The following is a 21,294-nucleotide window of genomic DNA, read 5'->3' on the forward strand; positions in this document are numbered from 1 at the left end:
ATCCTTCCCCTGCCACGCCCACCAGAGCCACAGATCGTCTCTGTCGTGCTCAGTCGGAACCTTGACACATACATCTGAATCTGCCAGTTGTTGCCAGTTGTACTCCCAGGAAACGTCTCTGTAGGATCCTATACATGCTACTTTCAGCAAAGGTGGGAACCGGTTCCAGCGATGCAAAAACTGTGTCGTACACATTTTCAAGCAACATTTCCAGACCTGGGAAAGAAAAGAACATTTTAGAAGAGCACCTTCAACAGAAGCTTCCCCTTCTGCTACTCAAACCTCTTCTTTAAAAAATTTGTTTAGGATACATGAAATGGGTCCTTGGACAGCGAAGGTGTTGTGGCTCCGTTACCTGAGCCTGTGTCATCGGCAGGAGAGGACTCCAAGAGTGAAGGAGAGGAGTTGGCAAGGCCTCCCTCTCCAGGACCCTCCTCTCTGGCAATGCCTTCAGTGTCCGCCGAAGGTCAAGAGATAGGGCCGGGGCCAAGCATGTCCACACAGCCACAGGTGGACAGTAATGAGGGAGATGAGTCTTGGCTGGACCCTCGGCAGCGTCGCAGAGATAAGCATGCGCAACAGAAGAAGAGGCATGTCAGAGATTAAGCTGAGTCACTGGACTACACCCCACAGGGTATAAAAGGGGGTGAGGTGGCCATTCAGACTCTGTGATGGACAAAACTAATTACTATTGAGTCACATTGCATCTTTGGAAACAGCATTATCTGCCTTGGATTTAATTACGGACTGGACAATTCTTGAACTGTGTGTATCTTGTTTATGAGTAAAGTTCTTGGCAAGCAGCTACTGGGTTGCTGCCAAGCCTCTTATCGGAAGAATCGGTTGTCTGCCAGTTTATTTAACCCCCGGCTGTCTGTTTGTGTGCGTGTGTGAGACGGGGACAGAACAGAAAGTGACCAATCAGCAAGTACTGGAGGGCATAACAGCAGGTAGGACACTAGAAAGCAAAAATCACAGAACTGCATCTCATTTACTTTGACTATATCAGGCGGGGTGGGTGGGTGGGGGAAGCCATTACCATATTTTTCGGAGTATAAAACGCATTTTACCCCCCCAAAAGAGGGTGAAAATTTGGGTGCGCGTTATACACCGAGAGTAGCCCTGCCCACCCACCGACCCCCCGGGCAATGGGGCACGCGGAGGCTGCAATAGGCTATGACAATCCCTGCAGTCTGAAACAGGTGATCTTTGGGAGGCCGATCCAACCGACAATCAGCTGCTTGTACTAATCAGGCTGTGCTGAAGCTGAAGTTGAAACGGGCTGTTTGCTGCAAGGAGGCAAATTGCTGGGAGGCAGAGGCAGATTTTTTTTTATTGTTTTCCTCCCCCAAAAAGGTAGGTGCGTCTTATAGTCCGGAGCGTCTTATACTCCAAAAAATATGGTATGTTGGGAAGATTCCATTTTAAATCCTCACAGGCTTAAAGGATCAACTGATTATGGGCAAAATATGGGACAAGGTTTTCCTTTGAATACGAGCTGGGTCTCCTAGCTAACAATCCCACCTCATATTCACACTTTCTGAGAGGGATAGTTAGATCCACAAACCCTATTTTTTCTCCTTTGGGTTTTGTTTGTTGTTGTTTTTAAATTTGTTTTGATGGTTGGATGTCGCATATGTTGAATACTCAGTAACCATAGAGTGAAGCCGAAGAAGTGAAGGCTTCACTCAGGCCCACCGTTCAGGCGGGAAAATAGTTTAAACTGATTGGTTGAGCCGTCTGGCAGCTTCCTATAAAAAGGCTAGCTGCCAGACAGATTTTGCTGGGTTTCTTTGTGACAATAAAGAGCTTAAGTGGAAAAAAAAAAAAAAAAGATCAACTGGATAGAAGATCTAAACTTCTAAAAAATTAAATGTGACTGTGCGGCCGCGCGGGTGGTTATGGGCGCAACTCGTTAACACCCCTCCTGCGCGAGCTGCACTGGCTCCCAGTGGTCTTCCGGGTGCAATTCAAGGTGTTGGTTACCACCTTTAAAGCGCTCCATGGCATAGGACCCGGGTGCCTTTGAGACCGTCTTCTGCCACCAATAGCCTCCCACCGACCAGTCCGTTCCCACAGAGAGGGTCTCCTCAGAGTGCCATCGGCCAAGTTATGTCGGCTGGCGACACCCAGGGGGAGGGCTTTCTCTGTGGGAGCCCCAGCCCTGTGGAATGAACTGCCCCCAGAAATACGTAAGATCTCCGACCTCGGGGTGTTTCGCTGCGCACTGAAGACCCTGTTGTTCCGCCAGGCTGGCCTATCAACATAATAATTTTAAATTGGGGTATTTTAAATTTCTGGGGTTTTTAATTGAGCCAAATCTATTTAATCATTTTAATTTTTAACTGTTGTTTTGTCTTGTGTTTTTAAATAGGCTGTACACTGCCCTAAGTCCTTCGGGAGAAGGGCGGTATAGAAATAAAATTATTATTATTATTTATTATTATTATTATTATATTAAATGCATTTATACAAATTATGTCTTCTGACAGCAAAGGGGATTAACAAGCAAGTACTAGAAGAGATCACACCAGTTATGTCACTGGAAGGAAAAAGTCACAAAACAGGGCCTCATTTATTTTGGCCATGTCGTGCAGAGGAATTCTATGGAGAAAGCAATTATGTTGGGAAGAGTTAGTGGTAAAAGGAAACCAGGCCACCAAAGCTGACACTATCCAGAACATAGAACAACTCAAAGAAGTAGTGTGAAGTTACCTATGGAGATTCTCAGTCATCTAGTTCATGGTTGTGCCGCTTTTTCAAGAGGCAACTGGACTTCCTTAGTTTTTCTTGGAAGTTGTTTCGCTTCAGCTCTGCTGAAGAAGCTTCTTGGGTGAAAAGTGAAATGTCTTCAAAGAAAAGCCAGAAAGGCCAGGGGCCTCTTGAAAAAGCACCTTTGGGATAGCGCAAGGTTGGAAGATTTGGAGACATCTGGTCCATAGAATCACCGGCTCAAGGTTGACTCAGCCTTCCATCTTTCCGAGGTCGATAAAATGGGGACCAAGGTTGTTGGGGGCAACAGGCTGACTCTGTAAACCACTCAGAGAGTGCTGTAAAGCACTATGAAGTGGCATATAAGTCTCAGTGCTATTGCTATTAATGTATTGGCTCACAAAAATGCTTTCCTTGGATACACAAGAAAGATACGTATCGGAATGGAGAAGATGGATTGATTATATTCAAAATAAGTATCAGACAAGAAAATATCAAATAGCTTATGAATGAATGTTAAGTATTAGAAGTATTATGTTATCTATAGTGGAGTTAAGGTTTCGGGGGGGAGTTAGTAGTCTGAGGATAAGTAGGTTAATCTATTTTATGATTGTTAAATGAAATACCTTGTATTTTGCTCTGGGAAGTCTGGGGGGGAGGGTGGGATGAGGGGAGGGAAAGGGTGGGGGGAATATGGGGGGGAAGAAAATTCTTTTTTTTCTGTAAAACTTTTCAATAAAAAAAAAATGCTTTCCTTGGCACAATCAACACCTAGAATTCTGTCCTGACCTAGGCTTCCTGAGAAAGCATAAATCACAATTTTAGTCCCAAAAAAACTCTTTTATTGAGACGGCTGTGAATTATGGTCATTCACAGCCCGTAATGATTCACAAACAGTCTGTGAAGATTCTGACAGATGTCTGCTCGAGATGACACAGACTTTCAATAATGTTGATAGGCACCCACCGTTATCTCCCTTGAAACACTGCCAGAGACCTAATTGTCAATTAGTTTTGCAAGGCTAAATGGAGCACAGAGTCAAACGGACTTCTCAGAGCTTGAATTGACTATATGAACTAATTGCTTCCTGCAAAGGCTCACATCCGTTTGCTCCTCTTTTATGTCTTATGGGAGGGGCCAATCATCTCCAAGCCTTACTCCCGAGTCACCCTTTTTTTTTCTTAATTGTTCTTGCCTTCTGGCAGTTCTGCTCATGCTCGCACTGGGAACAGGCTCACACTGTTCTTCTGCCTCACTGATGTCAGATTCCGGAGGCTCGGGAGGCAGCACATAACTACCAGATGTCCCTGGCCCCCTCTCTGCCTCCGATGCAGAGCCCTCGTCCAAGCCTTCCCCAGACTCCAGGACTGGCCCATGTTCCTCCCCAGCCTCCTCACTGTCCGACTCTGCTGCCAGCTCTGCAGGCGGCTGGTGGACCACAACAAATTCAATGACATCAAGATGGAGCTCAACCCAAATGGGTTGTCTATCCTCAAGTCCAATTTCCTACTGATGGAAAGCACCTCCATTTTGTTCAGATTTAAGTTTCGCTTGTCCTGTTTCATCCCATCTTGGAAGAGGGTCATGGCTTGGATGGTCTTGGATCTCTTCTTGTTCCAAGACAGATTTACCTTTTGTTAGGCAAAAGGGGTTCACCTGCTAAGTTGTCACTTTTAGGAGACTCCTGCAGGACAGGTAGACTCACCTGTATCTTCTAGTTCTCTCCCAAGGCTGTCAGCACAGTAACAGTATCCGTTGATTTCAGGAAACAAATTTCTGAAGGAACTAAATGTTAAGAACGCTTTGGGGAACCTGAAAGAGAAATCCAGCTGTTAGAAAATTCAGTATAGATTTGAGATGTTCCATGATGTAGCAAGGAACATTATGACCACTCCTTTGATATATGATTAACATATTATTGTTTATATTCTCATGAACACCCAAGAGAATGATCCTTTCAAGAAACAGCTTTTCATGCTTCAGAAAGTAACCTGTTCTTTGTTTTACTCATAGATTGTCTTCAACTTATTTTCGAGGGATTGGGAAGTGGAAGGGGTCATAATATGGGCCTTAGATCATTATCCCTTCCTATTAAATATGAGGAAAATATCAGCTTTGAATCAGGGTATTTCACTTGACTTGAAACTATGTTTCGTGAACTATGAGCCGTGGTGGCGCAGTGGTTAGAGTGCAGTACTGCAGGCTACTTCTGCTGATCACCGGCTGCCAGCAGTTTGGCAGATCGAATCTCACCAGGGTCAAGGTTGACTCAGCCTTCCATCCTTCCGAGGTGGGTAAAATGAGGACCCAGATTGTTGGGGGCGATATGCTGACTCTGTAAACCACTTAGAGAGGGCTGCGAAGCACTGTGAAGCAGTATACAAGTCTAAGTGCTATAAGTGCTGTTGCTATGTTCAGCTCTCCATCCAAATGTATCACCATTGATAGTCCAGATTACCTCCACCCATGGTGCTTTTACTAGGGCTATGAATGTCTTCCTATCTTCCTCAATGGCAGGACTAGGCACTAAGCATTGCAAAAAGTTCTTCCCACCTGTTGAAATGATGGATGAGATCAAAGACCATCCTATCAGTTGTGTTGACAAACTTGCATTGGACAGGCAGGAATTCTCCATCCGTTGAACACTGGGGAGGGCTCTTTTCCCCAACGCCATGTAGAATGCGGCGGTCTCGAATCTCACACTGGCCAGGACCTGACAAGCAAAAAAAAAAAAAAAAAAAAATGGCATTGATTCTGACTTCTTTGTTTAAGAATACTAGTTATCGCAACTTCTTCAAAGAACTTTCAGAAGAGATTTCCCCCCATCCCATACTCATTGCTCAGTCTCATCTCCTTACCAAGTAGGTCATTTTTTTCCCATCTATTTCTCCCTCTGCTTCTCTAACTCTGTCCTACTGTCCCCATTGATTTGTACTCATTTCCTGTGTTCATGTCCATATTTATACTTAGACCTCTTATCTCGTACATGTTTGACAAACTAAATAAAATAAAATATAAATAAATAAAATAAAATAACTTGGAGAAGAGAAAGGATGACTGACAGGTTAAAAAGATAATGATGGGAAGGAAGGAAGGAAGGAAGGAAGGAAGGAAGGAAGGAAGGAAGGAAGGAAGGAAGGAAGGAAGGAAGGAAGGAAGGAAGGAGGGAGGGAGGGAGAAGGAGAATAAGGGAGGAAAGGAGGAAGGGAAGGGAAGATGAGGGAAGGAAGGAAGGAGGGAGGGAAGGAGAAGGTGAATAAGGGAGGAAAGGAGGGAGGGAAGGGAAGATGAGGGAAGGATGGAAGGAAGGAAGGAAGGAGGGAAGGAAGGAGGGAGAAGGAGAATAAGGGAGGAAAGAAGGAAGGGAAGGGAAGATGAGGGAAGGAAGGAAGGAGGGAGGGAGGGAGGGAGGGAGGGAGAAGGAGAATAAGGGAGGAAAGGAGGAAAGGAAGGGAAGATGAGGGAAGGAAGGAAGGAGGGAGGGAAGGAGAAGGAGAATAAGGGAGGAAAGGAGGGAGGGAAGGGAAGATGAGGGAAGGATGGAAGGAAGGAAGGAAGGAGGGAAGGAAGGAGGGAGAAGGAGAATAAGGGAGGAAAGAAGGAAGGGAAGGGAAGATGAGGGAAGGAAGGAAGGAAGGAGGGAGGGAGGGAGGGAAAAGGAGAATAAGGGAGGAAAGGAGGAAAGGAAGGGAAGATGAGGGAAGGAAGGAAGGAGGGAGGGAAGGAGAAGGAGAATAAGGGAGGAAAGGAGGAAGGGAAGAAAAGATGAGGGAAGGAAAGAAAGAAGGAAGGAAGGAAGGAAGGAAGGAAGGAAGGAAGGAAGGAAGGAAGGAAGGAAGGAAGAACAGACACTGGGACTTGAAATTATAAAGCTGTATTTTGTATTTTGCTCTTCAGCTCTTCAACTATTTTTGCAGAACATTTAACCAATTTTCTGCATTGTGCAATACTTCAAAGCAAGAATTCCCTGAAATGACTTGATTTGAAGATTGTACTAAGCCAGCAAAAGGGAAGCCTGGTTAAAACTAATTAGGTTGATGATGTTTTGCATGTGCAATCTTGGTTTCAGCATGTTGTGAAAATAGACAGCTTCTGAATATTATCCCCCCTTTCGAATGTGCCTCTCAGGCTTTGATTGGAGGAAAGAAACCTGCGTTCTTGATCGGTCAATTACAGAACTCGCTTAGAGATGTCTTCAATTTTTCAGCTCCCTTAAAACAAAGGAAAGAAGGTTTTCTCTCCGTTTCTTCTGTTGTGCCAAAGGCCACTTCTCTGAGGCCTGGAGCCACAACAGTGAGATCATTTTCTTAAAATATCTAAGAAACTATCTCCCCATTATTTTTGTAAACGCGTTTTTTGGAAGTGGTTGTGCAAAATGTTTCGAGGTAGAACCAAGCTGTTTTCAATTTAACAGTTGGCAAGACTTCTTTGAGCTGAAGTCGGGAGAATGTTCCCCTTAGGGGGATGAGCTTGGTTAGGAAAGGAAAGAAATATCTCGTGACTAATCTAGTTTAAATGCTTAATTATGTTTTGACCAATGACTTACATTGCCTTGGTTTCCCTTTCTGTCTGGTCCCGTAAATCTCCATCCCTTCCCCGTCCACGCACCAGCATTGTTCCAGAGCCAAGTCACACTGTACGGGGTCAAAGTCACCCGAATCCAGACACTTTGGGATGTAGGCAGTTTCACTGCTATTGATGTAACGGCTGACCAGAATCCGCTGCTTTTGAAGCTGGCAGAAGGACAAACCTACAGCAGGAAGAAACACGAAGTACTGTCAGCTGCCACCTCACTCTTGCTTCAATGGTGGGTTCCTCCCGGTTCGGCCCGGTTCGCCAAGCCGGTAGCGGTGATGATGTGACGTCACCGAACCGGTTCTCTTTGTCTGGGAGCTGGGCCCTCCCGCCCGCCCCCACGTTATTCCTACCTTTATTTCTTCTTGTTTAGCCCAGCTGATAGGTGCAGCAGAGTGGATTGCCGCACCTCAGCTGGGCAGATACCTAACGCGCTTGCTCAGAGCGCAAATTTGGCGCACATGCGAGCGGAAGCGAACATGAGCGCGGCGATTGAACACGAAGTGCGTGCACAAAGAAAACCGGTAGTAACACCAGTTGGAACCCACCACTGTCTTGTTTGTCTTTCGCTACCATGCAGTGAGAGTCTGCCATGAACTCTGGGGAGGGGGGAGAGGAGGGGGGATATTTGTGGGAAACGGAAAGTAACTTCTGGATCTCCCTGAGATGCTGCTTCAAAGTCACCCGGCTGGGAGAAGAAAGCAGCTGCATACCAAGTGACCATTCTGAAAATATCTTACTTGAACCCGATTGATCATGGGGAGGTCAGCGATGGGAGGCAGTTAAGGGAGGGAAAAGTTGAACTTGGGAATTTTGGCCCACGATTCTCAGTTCTGGCTATGCACTACTGCAATAATTTGACTTCTAATAAAACTATGTCTTTCTCAACAAATGGAGCCGAGGATTGTTTCTGTTGAGAGGTTTAAGTGGTAGCAGGTCTGACAATACAATTTTCAGCTTTGTTATGTCATGGCCAAATTCACCTGATGCTGATAATCTCCAAAATTCAGTAAATACAACTCCTTGTAAAAAGGGTGTAAGGTCAGAGCAAGGTGTTCTCCAAACATCTGCAAAGCATTTTCACTTTCTGAGGGAGATAGTTTCTTAAAGACCATAGCAAATGCTAAGTCCCCTGGAGTTAGAAGAAGCATTTACAGGTAGACTTTGAGTTACGACCGCAATTGGGGCCAGAATTTCCATTGCTAAGCAAGGAGGTTGTTAAGTGAATTATTCCTTATTTTATGACCTGATCCCTCAGAATCACTGATGGAAATGTAGTCCATCAAGTAAGATTCTTATAACATAGGTGACTAACAATAAAGTTTCTGCTTGATATTATTCAGTGGTGGTTGCTGGTGGTTCTGGGTTGATTGCACCTAATCAAGGATGTTGGTCAAAGGGTGGGATTTCACACATAATATAAGCATAAAATCTGGGAAGTTTAGCTCTCCGGTGGCCACTTCATGCTTCAAATCAGGCTTTCTTGACTCAGGTTTTGTGTGTGTGTGTTGTTCAGTTTCCATAATCAGAATTATGGAAGTTTAAATTTCATGATTTCAAGGGATTCAGGCAGAAAAAAGTCTGTTTTAAGCAGTCAATAGCATGCTAAAAAGCAGAGACATCACCCTGCCAAGAAAAGTGTGTATAGTCAAGGCTATGGTTTTCCCAGTTGCAATGGATGGCTGTGAAAGTTGGACCATAAGAAAGGCTGATTGCGAAAGAATTGAGGCCTTTGAACTCTGGTGTTGGAGAAGACTCCTGCAAGTCCCTTGGACTGCAAGGAGATCAAACCGGTCAGTCCTAGAGGAGGTCAACCCTGATTGCTCTTTAGAAGGCCAAATCCTGAAGATGAAACTCAAATACTTTGGCCACCTAATGAGAAGGAAGGACTCACTGGAGAAGAGCCTAATGCTGGGAAAGACTGAGGGCGAAAGAAGAAGGGGACGGCAGAGAACGAGGTGGCTGGATGGAGTCACTGAAGCAGTCGGCGTGAGCTTAAATGGACTCCAGAGGACGGTAGAGGACAGGAAGGCCTGGAGGAATGTTGTCCATGGGGTCGCAATTCGGACAGGACTTCACAACTAAGAACAAAAATGTTTGTGCATACATCAACTATTATTCTTTTTAACATCTCAAAATATATCTTGAATGCAGGAAACAAATATATCTACGAGGTGAGTCTCTCTCTCTCTCTCATACACAAACACAAATGCAGATGACAATTTTTTGTGTTTTGAAATAAAAGTTCACAACAAGGAGGAACTTACAAGCCAGAGATGATCCAGACTGCTTAGTCCCTGTGACCTCAACGCCCTTTTCATCTACACACCAGCAGGAAATCCCATTTTTATTGCACTGTATGTTCCTGGTGGACAAAATAGTGATTTCCAACATTATTTTTTTTTTAAAATAATTTTTATTCAACATTTACATCTTTAACATCCTTGTTACATTTTTACAGCTTTCTGATACCGGCATCTTTGATAATATCTATAACCAACTATATATACATACATTTTATATATTACTTTCTAATTTCTATATTCACTACAATTTATACCTATCTATTATACAATAACTATTTCGCTCCTCTCTAATATCTTCTCTTACGTTTATATATTTAGACATTAATTTTGGATTCTTTCTCCAACCAGTTATACCATCTATTCCATGTCTCTTAATAAATCGTTTCCTCTCGGTCCTTTAATTCCATTGTTAATTTATCTGCTTCTGCACATTCTAGCACCTTTTTTATGATCATCGTATTTGATGGAGCAAATCTTTGTTTCCAATTTTGTGCAAATGAAATTCTGGTGGCCATAATTATGTGAAGTATAAGGTAATAAATTTCTTTCCTAATCTTCTCTTTTATAATTCCCAATAAAAATAGTTCAGATTTCATAGCAATTTTTTCTCCTGTCATTTCCTCTAACCATTTTTGGATTTTTAACCAATATGCCTTTGCTTTGGGGCATGTCCACCACATGTGGAAATATGTCCCATGTTGATGATTGCATTTCCAGCAATTTGGTGCATTTTGGGGGGAGGTTTCCAACATTATTACGCTTTTTTTATACATGTATTAAGATTTATAAACCTTTGTATGTAAGAAGCATCCATTATTTTTCCAAACATTAGCTCATTTGCTATTGCTTTGATCCTGTGGGCCAACGCTAATAAGGAAGTGAGCCAATGCCTTTTTGAGCCCATACCTTCCATAAAAATTAAATCAGGGTTTAAAATGTGTGGACATCAACTCTCAGAATTCCTGATTGGTTTGTTCATGGGCATTTTACAGATCAGAAGTATCTTAGGTAGCAGTTTAATGCAAGGGTCTCCAAACTTGGCTACTTTAAGACTTATGGACAGTGGTGGGTTTCAAATTTTTTTACTACCGGTTCTGTGGATGTGGCTTGGTGGGCGTGGCATGGCTTGGTGGCCGTGGTTTGGTGGCCGTGATGGGGAAGGATACTGTAAAATTTCCATTCCCTCCGCACTCCAGGAGAAGGTTACTGCAAAATCCCCATTTCCTTCCGATCAGTTGGGACTCGGAATGCAGAGAATAGATGGGGGCAGGACCAGTCAGTGGAGGTATTTACCGGTTCTCCAAACTACTCAAAATTTCTGCTACTGGTTCTCCAGAACTGGTCAGAACCTGCTGAAACCCACCTCTGCTTATGGACTTCAACTTGCAGAATTCCCCAGCCAGCATGGCTGGCTGAGGAATTCCAGAAGTTGAAGTTCACAAGTTTTAAAGTTGCCAAGATTGGAGACTCCTGGTTTAATGGATCAACATCACATAAGCTAGCCCTGGTTATATCTGGTTTCTCTTAGGAGGCCATGATGATGGGCAAACTATGACACTTCAGATTTGCTGAACCAAAATCCCCATCTTTCTCCCGAGCGGTTAACCATTCTTCCAAGAAATTGGAAATTGGGCCAACATTACCTAAACTGTCCATCTTCTGAGCATTGAGGGATGTAGTCTTCTCCATCACGAAAGGCCTTCTCCCTCTGAAGTTCACATGGACGAAGAGGCTGGGTTTCAGCCTCATACTCTACATTCAGAAGAAGGTAAAGTTATGGTAGCAAATCCCTTCCTCGTATCCTAACCTCTCTTTGCTCTTTTTTAATTTTTTATCCCAAGGACTGAAGAAAGACACACAAATGAAAACGCATTTTCAGGAGAACTGTTCTCTCTCTCTCTCTCTCTATATATATATATATATATATAGTATATATTGGTTGGGTCAGGGTCTTTTTTATACAACGTTAACAATAATAATACAAATAGTATGTAGAATTGTAATCATCCAAGTTCAAACAATACTAGTCTCATTTCATATTCCTTTTACATTTTCCCTTTAATTCATTTAAGCATAAGTAACATTTCTTCACACCCTGTGTTTATTATCCCTTAATTTATATTCGTTATCATTCAATATTTTAAAAATCACTCATTATTCCACCATAACATAAATATTCCAAATGTATAGGATTACAAATAACACCAATTATTAACAATATTCAATCCATCCCGGGAGTATATCTCAAAGTCCCCACCATTTCTAATCCTTAATATTTTAAATTCACAATAACTTTTAACACACTGTTAATATTAGTACTTCAGTTAAATTGTCTAGTCTTAAATTACCATCTACTAACTTAAAACTTATTGGGGTTTTGGGGTTTCCCCATTTTATTAATATATTTTCTCATTATCCATCATCTCTTCGTCTTTCTAAAATTCCATCATTTATTGATTTTTTGATCAGTCTTTTATCTCTCTCTCATGTAATCTTGTATCTCTTTTTAATTTTTTTCTGTCAACTAAACTTTCCCTTCTGGGCTGACTTCTGTATTCGGAATTGTAAGAATATAACACACATCAAATGTCAAAAGAGGAGAAGCAAGAGCCAAAATCTCTCTTGTTCCAACCTCTGGGATGGGTGAGTGGATGGATGGATGGAGGGAGGGATTCTTGAGTCTACAATGACTCTGGAAAGTCCACAAATAAAAAGTTAAAAGAAAACAAAACATTTCAAGAAAAAGAAAACCATTGAACAGACTACAGAACTAAGAAGACTAAACAGAATAAAAAGTAAAAACTCTAAACAGAGAGAAAACCCTGCACCAGTGCTTTTGAGCACTGATGAAGTTACCTAGTTGGGTAATGAAAGATCTGGAAGAAAACAACCAGGCTCAACAACCAGTCAAAATTTTAAGTGAAAAGGGCTCAACCACAGTGGTGGGTTGCCCCTGGTTCAGACCGGTTCGCAAGAACCGGTAGTAAAACCGGTGGGAGGCTCCACCCACCTTCCTGACGTCATCAGGAAGCTTCTATGCATGTGGCCCCGTTGCGAACCGGTAGTAAAGGTAAGTAGAACCCACCCCTGCTCAACCATCATCCTATCCCAAGGCTCAGAAGGACAAGCAGAGCTGTAGCAGTTTGAGGACAGTCAAAACTGTGGAGCCAGTGCAAATCTCCGGGGGGGATATACAGTATTGGCCAAAATTGTGGAAACCTTTTGGGAAAAGTGTATTTTCTAAAACTAGCTAATAACACCACTTTTTTTGTGTGTAGTACCATAAAATTATATATCAATGGAAAGATAATTTAATCAAGAATGTAATGCAATAATCTACCCCCAGAGATACGAGTGATCTCCGACCTCCGGACTTTTCCTCGGGCCCTAAAAACTTATCTCTTTCAGTTAGCCGGTCTCTCTTGATTTTATGATTTTATGGTTGATTTTAAATTTTGATATGGATTTTAAATTGACAAATTTTAAACTATGGGCCAAATTTAATTATTTTAAATTTATTTTTAATTGTACTTTATGTATAAATGTTTTATTTTGGCTGTTCACTGCCCTGAGTCCGAAAGGAGAAGGGCGGTATAGAAATTTGAATAATAAATAAATAAATAAATAATAAATAAATAAAATAACTTTTATGAAGGATTTGCTATTAGAATAGCAGTTACAATATAAAGAAGGAAAGTGAAACACATAAAAAAATGAAATATACAAAAATTATCACTATAAAAGACGAGATATACCAAAATTATCACCATGTCAGTTAATACTTCATTGGGTAACCTTTAGCATGAATTACGGCCTTACAACGTCTTCCCGTGGAGTGAACCAAGTCTTTTAGTTCTGCAGCTGTTCTAATGTGAAACCAAGATTGAATGATGGCTTCTATTAACTGGGTTTTATTGCTGGGTTGCTTCTGACTAACAAGTTTCTTTAGTCGGCTCCATAGATTTTCAATTGGGTTAAGGTCTGGGATATTCCCAGGCCATTCCAGCAGTGGAATAGAGTTATCTTGAAACTCCAAAAAAAAAGTGGTGTTATTAGCCATCAAACCTCAAAAAGACACTTTTCCCAAAAGGTTTTGAATTGTACTCAGAAGCCAACTGTCCACCTGTACAGCTGGCAAACTAGTAAATAATTAGAGATAATATATTCAACATACTGCAGGTAGTCCCTGATTTACGACCACAATTGAGCCTAAAATTTAGACAACTGTCACGTGGATTTTGCCCCATTTATGACCTTTCATGCCACAGTTGTTAAGTGAATCACTGCACTTGTTCAATTAGTCACACGGTTGTTAAGCGAATCTGGCTTCTCCATTGACTTTGCTTGTCAGAAGGTCACAAAAAATGGGATCACATGACCCCGGGACACTTCAACTGTCATAAATAGGAGTCAGTTGCCAAGCCTCTGAAGATCATGTGACCCTGGGGATGCGGCAATGGTCGTAAGTGTGAAACATGACCATGAGACTTTTTTTAACACCGTTGTAACTAAACGGTCACTAAATGAACTGTTGTAAATTGAGGACTACCTGTATATAGGTGTGTCGTCATGCAGAAAACAATGTGTATATAAATATATATATATTTATACTTTTTAATTCATAGGTTTAAATGTATGATATTTTTGTAATCAGGGTTTTTTCCTATGTAGATAAAGTTGTTAAATGGCCATGGTGGGATGAAATCTCCAATCATCACTTTCAGGCCTGTCAGACATTTTCTGTTGTATATATATATATATATATATATATATATATATATATATAATTTGATTTATATGCCGCCCTTCTCCGGAGACTCAGGGTGGCTTACAATGTGTTAAGCAATAGCCTTCATACTTTTGTATATATTTATACAGTTTATTGCCCCCACAATCTGGGTCCTCATTTTACCTACCTTAGAAAGGATGGAAGGCTGAGTCAACCTTGAGCCTGGTGAGATTTGAATTTACAGTAATTGCAGACAGCTGATGTTAATAACAGTGCTTTAGTCTGCTGCGCCACCAGGGCTCTCATTCAGTTGGACTTCAGTTAAGCCAGCTCTCATTCAGTTGGACAAAGGATAATTGGTACTTTCCTCCCGCCCCCCCAAAAAAGAGAATAGAACCTCAATGAAATTCTCAGGTGGGGAGTGTGGTATTCATTTATTTATTTATTTATTTATTTATTTATTTATTTATTTATTTATTTATTTATTTATTTATTTATTAGATTTTTATACCGCCCCCTCTCCCGAAGGACTCGGGGCGGTGAACAGCCAAAATTAAAAACATACAATATAAACATTAAAATACGTTTAAAACAGAATTAAATCCAAAATGGCTCCCCAATTTAAAACGCCTTACCCATAACCCTATAAATAAGACAAATTTAAAATTTAAAATTTCCACATTTAAAATTTCCACATTTAAAAAGGGGGAAGATTTAGGCCAGGCCAGTTTGATAAAATAGAAAAGTCTTAAGCGCGCGGCGGAAGGTGCGCAGATCCGGGATCCTACGCATCTCCGGGGGGAGCTTGTTCCAGATCGTAGGTGCCCCCACAGAGAAGGCTCTCCCCCTAGAGGCCGACAGCCGACATTGTTTGGCCGACGGCACCCGGAGGAGCCCCTCGCTATGGGAGCATACTGGCCAGTGGGAGGCTATTGGTGGTAGCAGGCGGTCCCGTAAATAACCAGGTCCTAAGCCATGGAGCGCTTTAAAGGTGATCATCAACCAAAGCGACCAATTAATTGGCTCCTTGGGTCTTAATCACAAAACACACTTACCAAGATGCTGGACCAGATGATAACTATGGTCCCTTCCGATTCTAGGCTTCTATTAGTTTTATTCTAAAGGTAAAGGTAAACGGTAAAGGTTCCCCTCGCAGATATGTGCTAGTAGTTCGCGACTCTAGGGGGCGGTGCTCATCTCTGTTTCAAAGCCAAAGAGCCAGTGCTGTCCGAAGACGTCTCCGTGGTCATGTGGCTGGCATGACTAAAGGCCAAAGGCGCACAGAACGCTGTTGCCTTCCCACCAAAGGTGGTCCCTATTTTTCTACTCGCATTTTTTACATGCTTTCGAACTGCAAGGTTGGCAGAAGCTGGGACAAGTAACGGGAGCTCACCCTGTTACATGGTGCTCGGGATTCGAACCGCTGAACTGCCGATCTTTCGATCGACAAACTCAGCGTCTTAGCCATTGAGCCACTGTGTCCCTGCAAACAAAGGGATAGCTATTTACTTACCAAAGATGCTGGCGAGTGCTCTATCGGCAAAGCATAGAAGGGCGATGAACAGCAAGGACCTCATTTTGGGATGCAGGAGGATTGTCTCCCTCGCGAGGGAAAGGCCTCCAACCTACACTCGGGGAAGTTCTCAAGCCAGTATTTTATATCTGCTGCCCCTCAAATAACTTTTCACTTATGAAATGGAAGACTGGGCTCTCAAGGAGGTTAGTGACGCAGGCTGTTTCAAGAGCCGTTGAGTTGGGTTACGCAATTAGCCCCATTTCAATGTCTTTGCTTTTTCTTTTTCCGTTGCCCTTCTAAAGACTTCATGGAATGACAGGCGAGATAGAATTTTTTTTAAAAAAAAAAAAGCATACGGTATAAAGGAAGTCCTCGATTTACAGCCACAACGGAGTCCAACATTTCCACAGCTAAGCGAGGTCGTTGTGAAGTAGGTTTCGCCCGATTTTACGACCTTTCGTTTACCACAGTTGTTAAGTGAATTGCTGCAGCTGTTTTGCACCATTTTGTGACTTTTCTTGCCACTGTTGTTAAATGAATCGGTGCAGTTGATAAGTTAGTAACCCGGTTGTTAAGTGAGTCTGGCTTCCCTATTTGACTTTGCTCATCTCAAGGTTACAAAAGGGGATGACATGACTGTGGGACACTGTAACCGTCAAAAATACATGACAGTTGTTGAGGTATAAATTTGGATCAAGTGACCATAAAGCTGCAGTGGTCGTTAAGTGTGAAAAATGATCCTAAGTCACTTTTTTTTCAGTGTTATTGTAACTTTGAACAATCACTAAATGAATGGTGTAAATTGAAGGACTACCTATACATATAAGACCAAGAAATGCATATTTACCTATATAGGAAGAGTGACAGAACCTGGGGGCGGAGTTAAACAAGGGATTAGTCTAGAATCCCTACATAATCACAAGTGATCCAAGTCAATCTCCCTTGAATTCCATGGACCCAAACAGGTGCTGACTGACCATTGGTTGAGAAGATTCCTGTGCATAGGCATAACTGGAAATAAATCAGTTTAATTCAGGGATGTCAAGCTTGATTTCAGGGCTGCATCAGGGTTGTGTTTGACCTTGGGGGGACGAGTGGGTGTGGCTGAAGTGGGCGTGGGCAGGGTGGGTATGGCCAGCTTGATGTCCTGCAGCCCTCTGCCAGTGAAAATGGAGCCTGGGAAGGCTGTGTGTGGCCCTCCCGGGCTCCGTTTTCACTAACAGAGGGCTGCAGGAGGTTGTTGAAGCTGAAAACGGAGCCTGGGAGGGCTGCATGCAGCCCTTGTGAATTCCGTTTTCGCTGGCAGAGGCACTATAGGCCGGTCCTTCACTGTTTCCAGGGTGGCCTCATGGGCCAGATCTAAGCACAGTGTTGGATGCTTATCCTACGGTTGGGTAGATAATATATAGAAAACTATGTTCTGTAACTTTAACTGCTACAAGATGACTAATTGACTGTGCTAAGCAAACATAAAAGAAGGCAGGAAGTTCATTCACTTCTGCTCCTGCTATTAGAAGGTTGAACTGCTGAAAGGAACTGTGTCTGTGTTACTGAAGAGAACTGGAATTGTAAGCAAACTATGTTTTTGTGTTGAACCGTGATTATTTGAAGAAGGGTTATCTTTGTTTTGAGAAGCCAAGTTTGTTTTTACTACAAGTAAAGACTGTTTATTTTTCTTTAAACGTTCAGAGTCTGTGAGTATCTGTGTGTTTTGCTTAGCAACGTATCTATTCGCTGTCTGGTCTGTTGCACCACTTTGCAGAGGGCAGTTTTACCCTCAACACACAGGCCAGATGCGGCCCACGGGCCTTGAGTTTGACACAGGGGTGAAATCTACTTATCTTCATTACCGGTTCGGAAGTGCACGCACAGACCTTCTGTGCATGAGCAAAACCTTCTGCACATGCGCAGAAGGTAAAAAACACACTACTTCCTGGTTAAAACCAGGAAGTAACGAGACTCGGGTGGATGGGCGGAGCTTTGCTCCGCCATCGCTATCAGATCGCCGAACCAACTGCGATGATCGCTACCGGATCGCCTGATCCGGTCCGAACCGGGAGCATTTCACCCCTGCGCAAGAGGTATTACATGGACAAACCTAGGGGCCCCCATTACTGTGGACCTAGCGCATTCTAGATCAGTTGAAGTTTCCAGGTCTTTGAGAGCAGCCCCATGTAGAGCCCATTGCAGTAATCTAGATGGGAGATGACCAAGGCATGTTTGATGGTAAGCAAGACCTCCTGTAAATGACAATACTGGACAGCTAAATGATAACAGTAGATCATAACTTTTAGTTAAATTTTGCTCAGTATTAGGAAAAAACTAGTGTCTAGCCTACCATGGGAACCTCCCTTTAAACCAAAGCATCTATGATCATCTGATTGAGAGGATGATGATTGTTTTTTTAAAGATTCTAGTCTTGATCTTCTGAAGTCCAACAACCACGCTGAAGGTGCAGGTAAAGCTAGTAAGTTGAGTTTCTCTGTATTACATTTGTTTTGGGGCTCTTTACCCTAATGCAATGCACGCAGAGAAATGGAATTATTTTTTGTGTGTGCAAATTTGATCAGTTATATGTGCGCCTATGAACCATAGCTATTACGAATTAGAATAGAATAGAATAACAGAGTTGGAAGGGACCTTGGAGGTCTTCTAGTCCAACCCCCTGCTTAGGCAGGAAACCCCACACCACTTCAGACAAATGATTCTCCAATCTCTTCTTAAAAACTTCCAGTGTTGGAGCATCCACAACTTCTGGAGGCAAGTTGTTCCACTGATTAATTGTTCGCACTGGCAGGAATTTTTTCCTTTATTTCTAAGTTGCTTTTCTCCTTGATTAGTTTCCACCCATTGCTTCTTGTCCTGCCTTCAGGTCCTTTGGAGAATAGGTTGACTCCCCTCTTCTTTGTGGCAGCCCCTGAGATATCGGAACACTGCTATCATGTCTCCCCTGGTCCTTCTTTTCTTTAAACTAGACAAACCCAGTTCCTGCAACCATTCCTGTTTTAGCCTCCAGTTCCCTAATCATCTTTGTTGCTCTTCTCTGCACTCTTTCTAGAATCTCCAAAACCGTTTTACATTGTAGTGACCAAAATTGAATGCAGTATTCCAAGTGTGGCCTTACCAAGGCATTATAAAGTGGTATTAACACTTCACGTGATCTTGATTCTATCCCTCTGTTTATGCAGCCTAGAACTGTGCTCTAGGTATGGGTTAAGGTACTCCTCGAATTATGACCTATCCATTGTAAGCCGGCCAGTTACCTTGAGGTAAGATGGGCGGTCAATAAATTTTACAAATAAATAAATAAATATCCTAATGGGATTTACAACCCTGATCTGATTTTCTGGTGGTCAGGCACCTCTCTCACTGTCATATGACTACTTTGGGTGCTCAGCGATATAACCGCATTTATGACTATTTGCAAGCGCCCTGCAATCACGTCACCATGTTTTATAATGATTTTGTAAAAAGCTGGAAATTGCTTCAGATTGACAACCCAATGACTTGATGTGGCCGCCTTGACCACCAAAAAAAAAAAAAAAATGCTGTAAAATTGGAATTTGATGGGAGTTGGCTGAAATGGCAAAATTGACTTTTGATTAAAGACAAAGAATATAAGTACTTTTGTTTGCATATGGAGACCGCTTCTGAACTTTGTGCTTGAAGTGGAAAAGAATGAAAGTTTAATTTTGGGTTTTTAACCTAGTAGATTGATAGATCTTTACAGAAATGTCTTGTTCATACTATTATGAAAAAAACAAAAAGTTGTGATTTGATGTTAACTCCTTATTTTACAGCAACAGAGAGAGTTGGAAGTCAATGCTTCTTCTTTTTTTCTTATTCTTCCTTACTTCTCTTCCCCCCTTCCTCTTCCCACTACTTTTCTATTTACTTTTGTATTTTGTAATTTTACAATATTTTATAAATGTTAAACTGAAAAAAAAAAATGCTGTAAAATTGGGTCGGTCAAAAGATGGACCCATTTTGGAACAGTAATGGGCAAACTTACATTATAGTCACAAGCTGAGGACTTCGTTTAATCCTAGTACCTAATTACTGTGGTGTATTCTTGCTTCCCACTGTTCTGACTAGGCTGTTGTGGCCCGTCAGTGGCCTGTGCAGTTAGTAGCTGATTCCGACAGCGAGGAGGCTGGTGTGGTGCTGCGCCAGCAGCCTGTGCAGCTGGCACTCGAGTCAGACAATGAGGAGGCTGGTGAAGATGTGGTGCCAGAGGCGGGGATTCAGCCAGGGCCTTCAGAACCTCCCAAAGCTTCCATAAGTGAAGAGGAAGAAGAGGAGCCTCTTCTCGATGCATGAGCACGTAGAGCTGTTAAAAAGCAGGAGTAGCTCCTCAGGAGATCTCGAGAGTAAGGCTTGGGGCTAACTGGCCACTCCCTTAGCCTATGTAAGGATAACGACTGATGCAATTTGCAGGAAACAACTTCGTTCATATTCCTTCGAGTCTTGATTCCAGTAACATTTGATTCGGCTCTTGTTTCTCTCGTCAGTTTTCCTGCAAATTGCTTGTGGAAATTCTGCCAACCACAGTAAGATTACAGTTATCTGTAATATTGTGCCTCAGAACTGAGTTATTATTCTTTGGATTCTTGTCGGCTGTTAATGAAGTTAAATTAACAGCCCTTGTTCAGAAAAGACTGATTTAAACTGTACTTGCGTTTGTACAACTACTAAGAAAGCTCATTAGTAGTCTTTAATTAGTAAACTAAGGGCTGTACGGACTTTGTGTGTGCTGCGTTCTTTGGGTCCGTAGCTGGGGCAGAACATAGGCTCCCTTAACAAGCAGGAGGCAGGAATTAGGTCCTGGCACAACCTCTTTTATTTACACGACTGTGAATTACATTCATTCACAGTCAGCCAAGGTTTGTCCAAACAGTTTTTCAAAGGAATATTTCTCAACACACCTTATCTCGTTTGGCAAGCTGCCACGTAACTTGTTTCCAACTGCAGTACAAGGCAAAACTTGGCACAGAGTCTCTGAGTCATGGAATGAACAAATTGTTTCCTGCAAAAGCCCACTCCCCATTAGCTCCTCTTTTATTTCCAATGGGAGGGGCCAAGCACCTCCAAGGTGTGGCTTTACTCCCGAGTCGACCCTGCTTTCCTAGTTGTTCTTGTCTTCTGGCAACTCTGCACATGTGCACACTGGGAACGGGCTCCAGCTGTTCCTCTGCCTCACTGCTGTTTAGCTCCCTCTCTGCCTCCGACGCAGAGCCTTTGTCTGAGCTTTTCCCAGTCCCCAGGACTGGCCCAAGTTCCTCCCAAACCTCCTCACTGTCAGCTCCGCTGGCTGCCGGCGGGCCACAACACCCGCCAAAACCCCAGAGGGTGGTCTTCAAGGCCCCCAGTGGCAGCACATCTGCCGAAAGCCCGCCTTGAAATGCTCAGGATTTATTCAACCCTCTGAAAAGCAAACTGACGAGACAGAAAGAAGA

The 21,294-nt window shown here is 42.7% G+C and overlaps 1 protein-coding gene across 1 annotated transcript in view; it reads right to left on the reverse strand.

The window, feature by feature from the left end:
* TG (thyroglobulin) overlaps window positions 1-7,316 on the reverse strand; it is a 178,295-nt gene extending 170,979 nt beyond the window's left edge. The window contains exons 1-4 of the mRNA XM_070940321.1: window positions 7,259-7,316; window positions 5,266-5,425; window positions 4,418-4,524; window positions 73-216 (exon numbers count right to left, since the gene is read on the reverse strand). Coding sequence (XP_070796422.1) covers window positions 73-216; window positions 4,418-4,524; window positions 5,266-5,425; window positions 7,259-7,301 — 454 coding nt within the window. The 5' untranslated portion in view covers window positions 7,302-7,316. The remainder of the gene's footprint in view (window positions 1-72; window positions 217-4,417; window positions 4,525-5,265; window positions 5,426-7,258) is intronic.
* Window positions 7,317-21,294: the final 13,978 nt, after the last annotated feature.

The sequence above is a fragment of the Pituophis catenifer genome, unplaced genomic scaffold, assembly GCF_029215685.1.
Source record: "Pituophis catenifer annectens isolate HBS135680 unplaced genomic scaffold, rPitCat1.0.hap2 SCAF_3, whole genome shotgun sequence".
NCBI lineage: Eukaryota > Metazoa > Chordata > Lepidosauria > Squamata > Colubridae > Pituophis > Pituophis catenifer.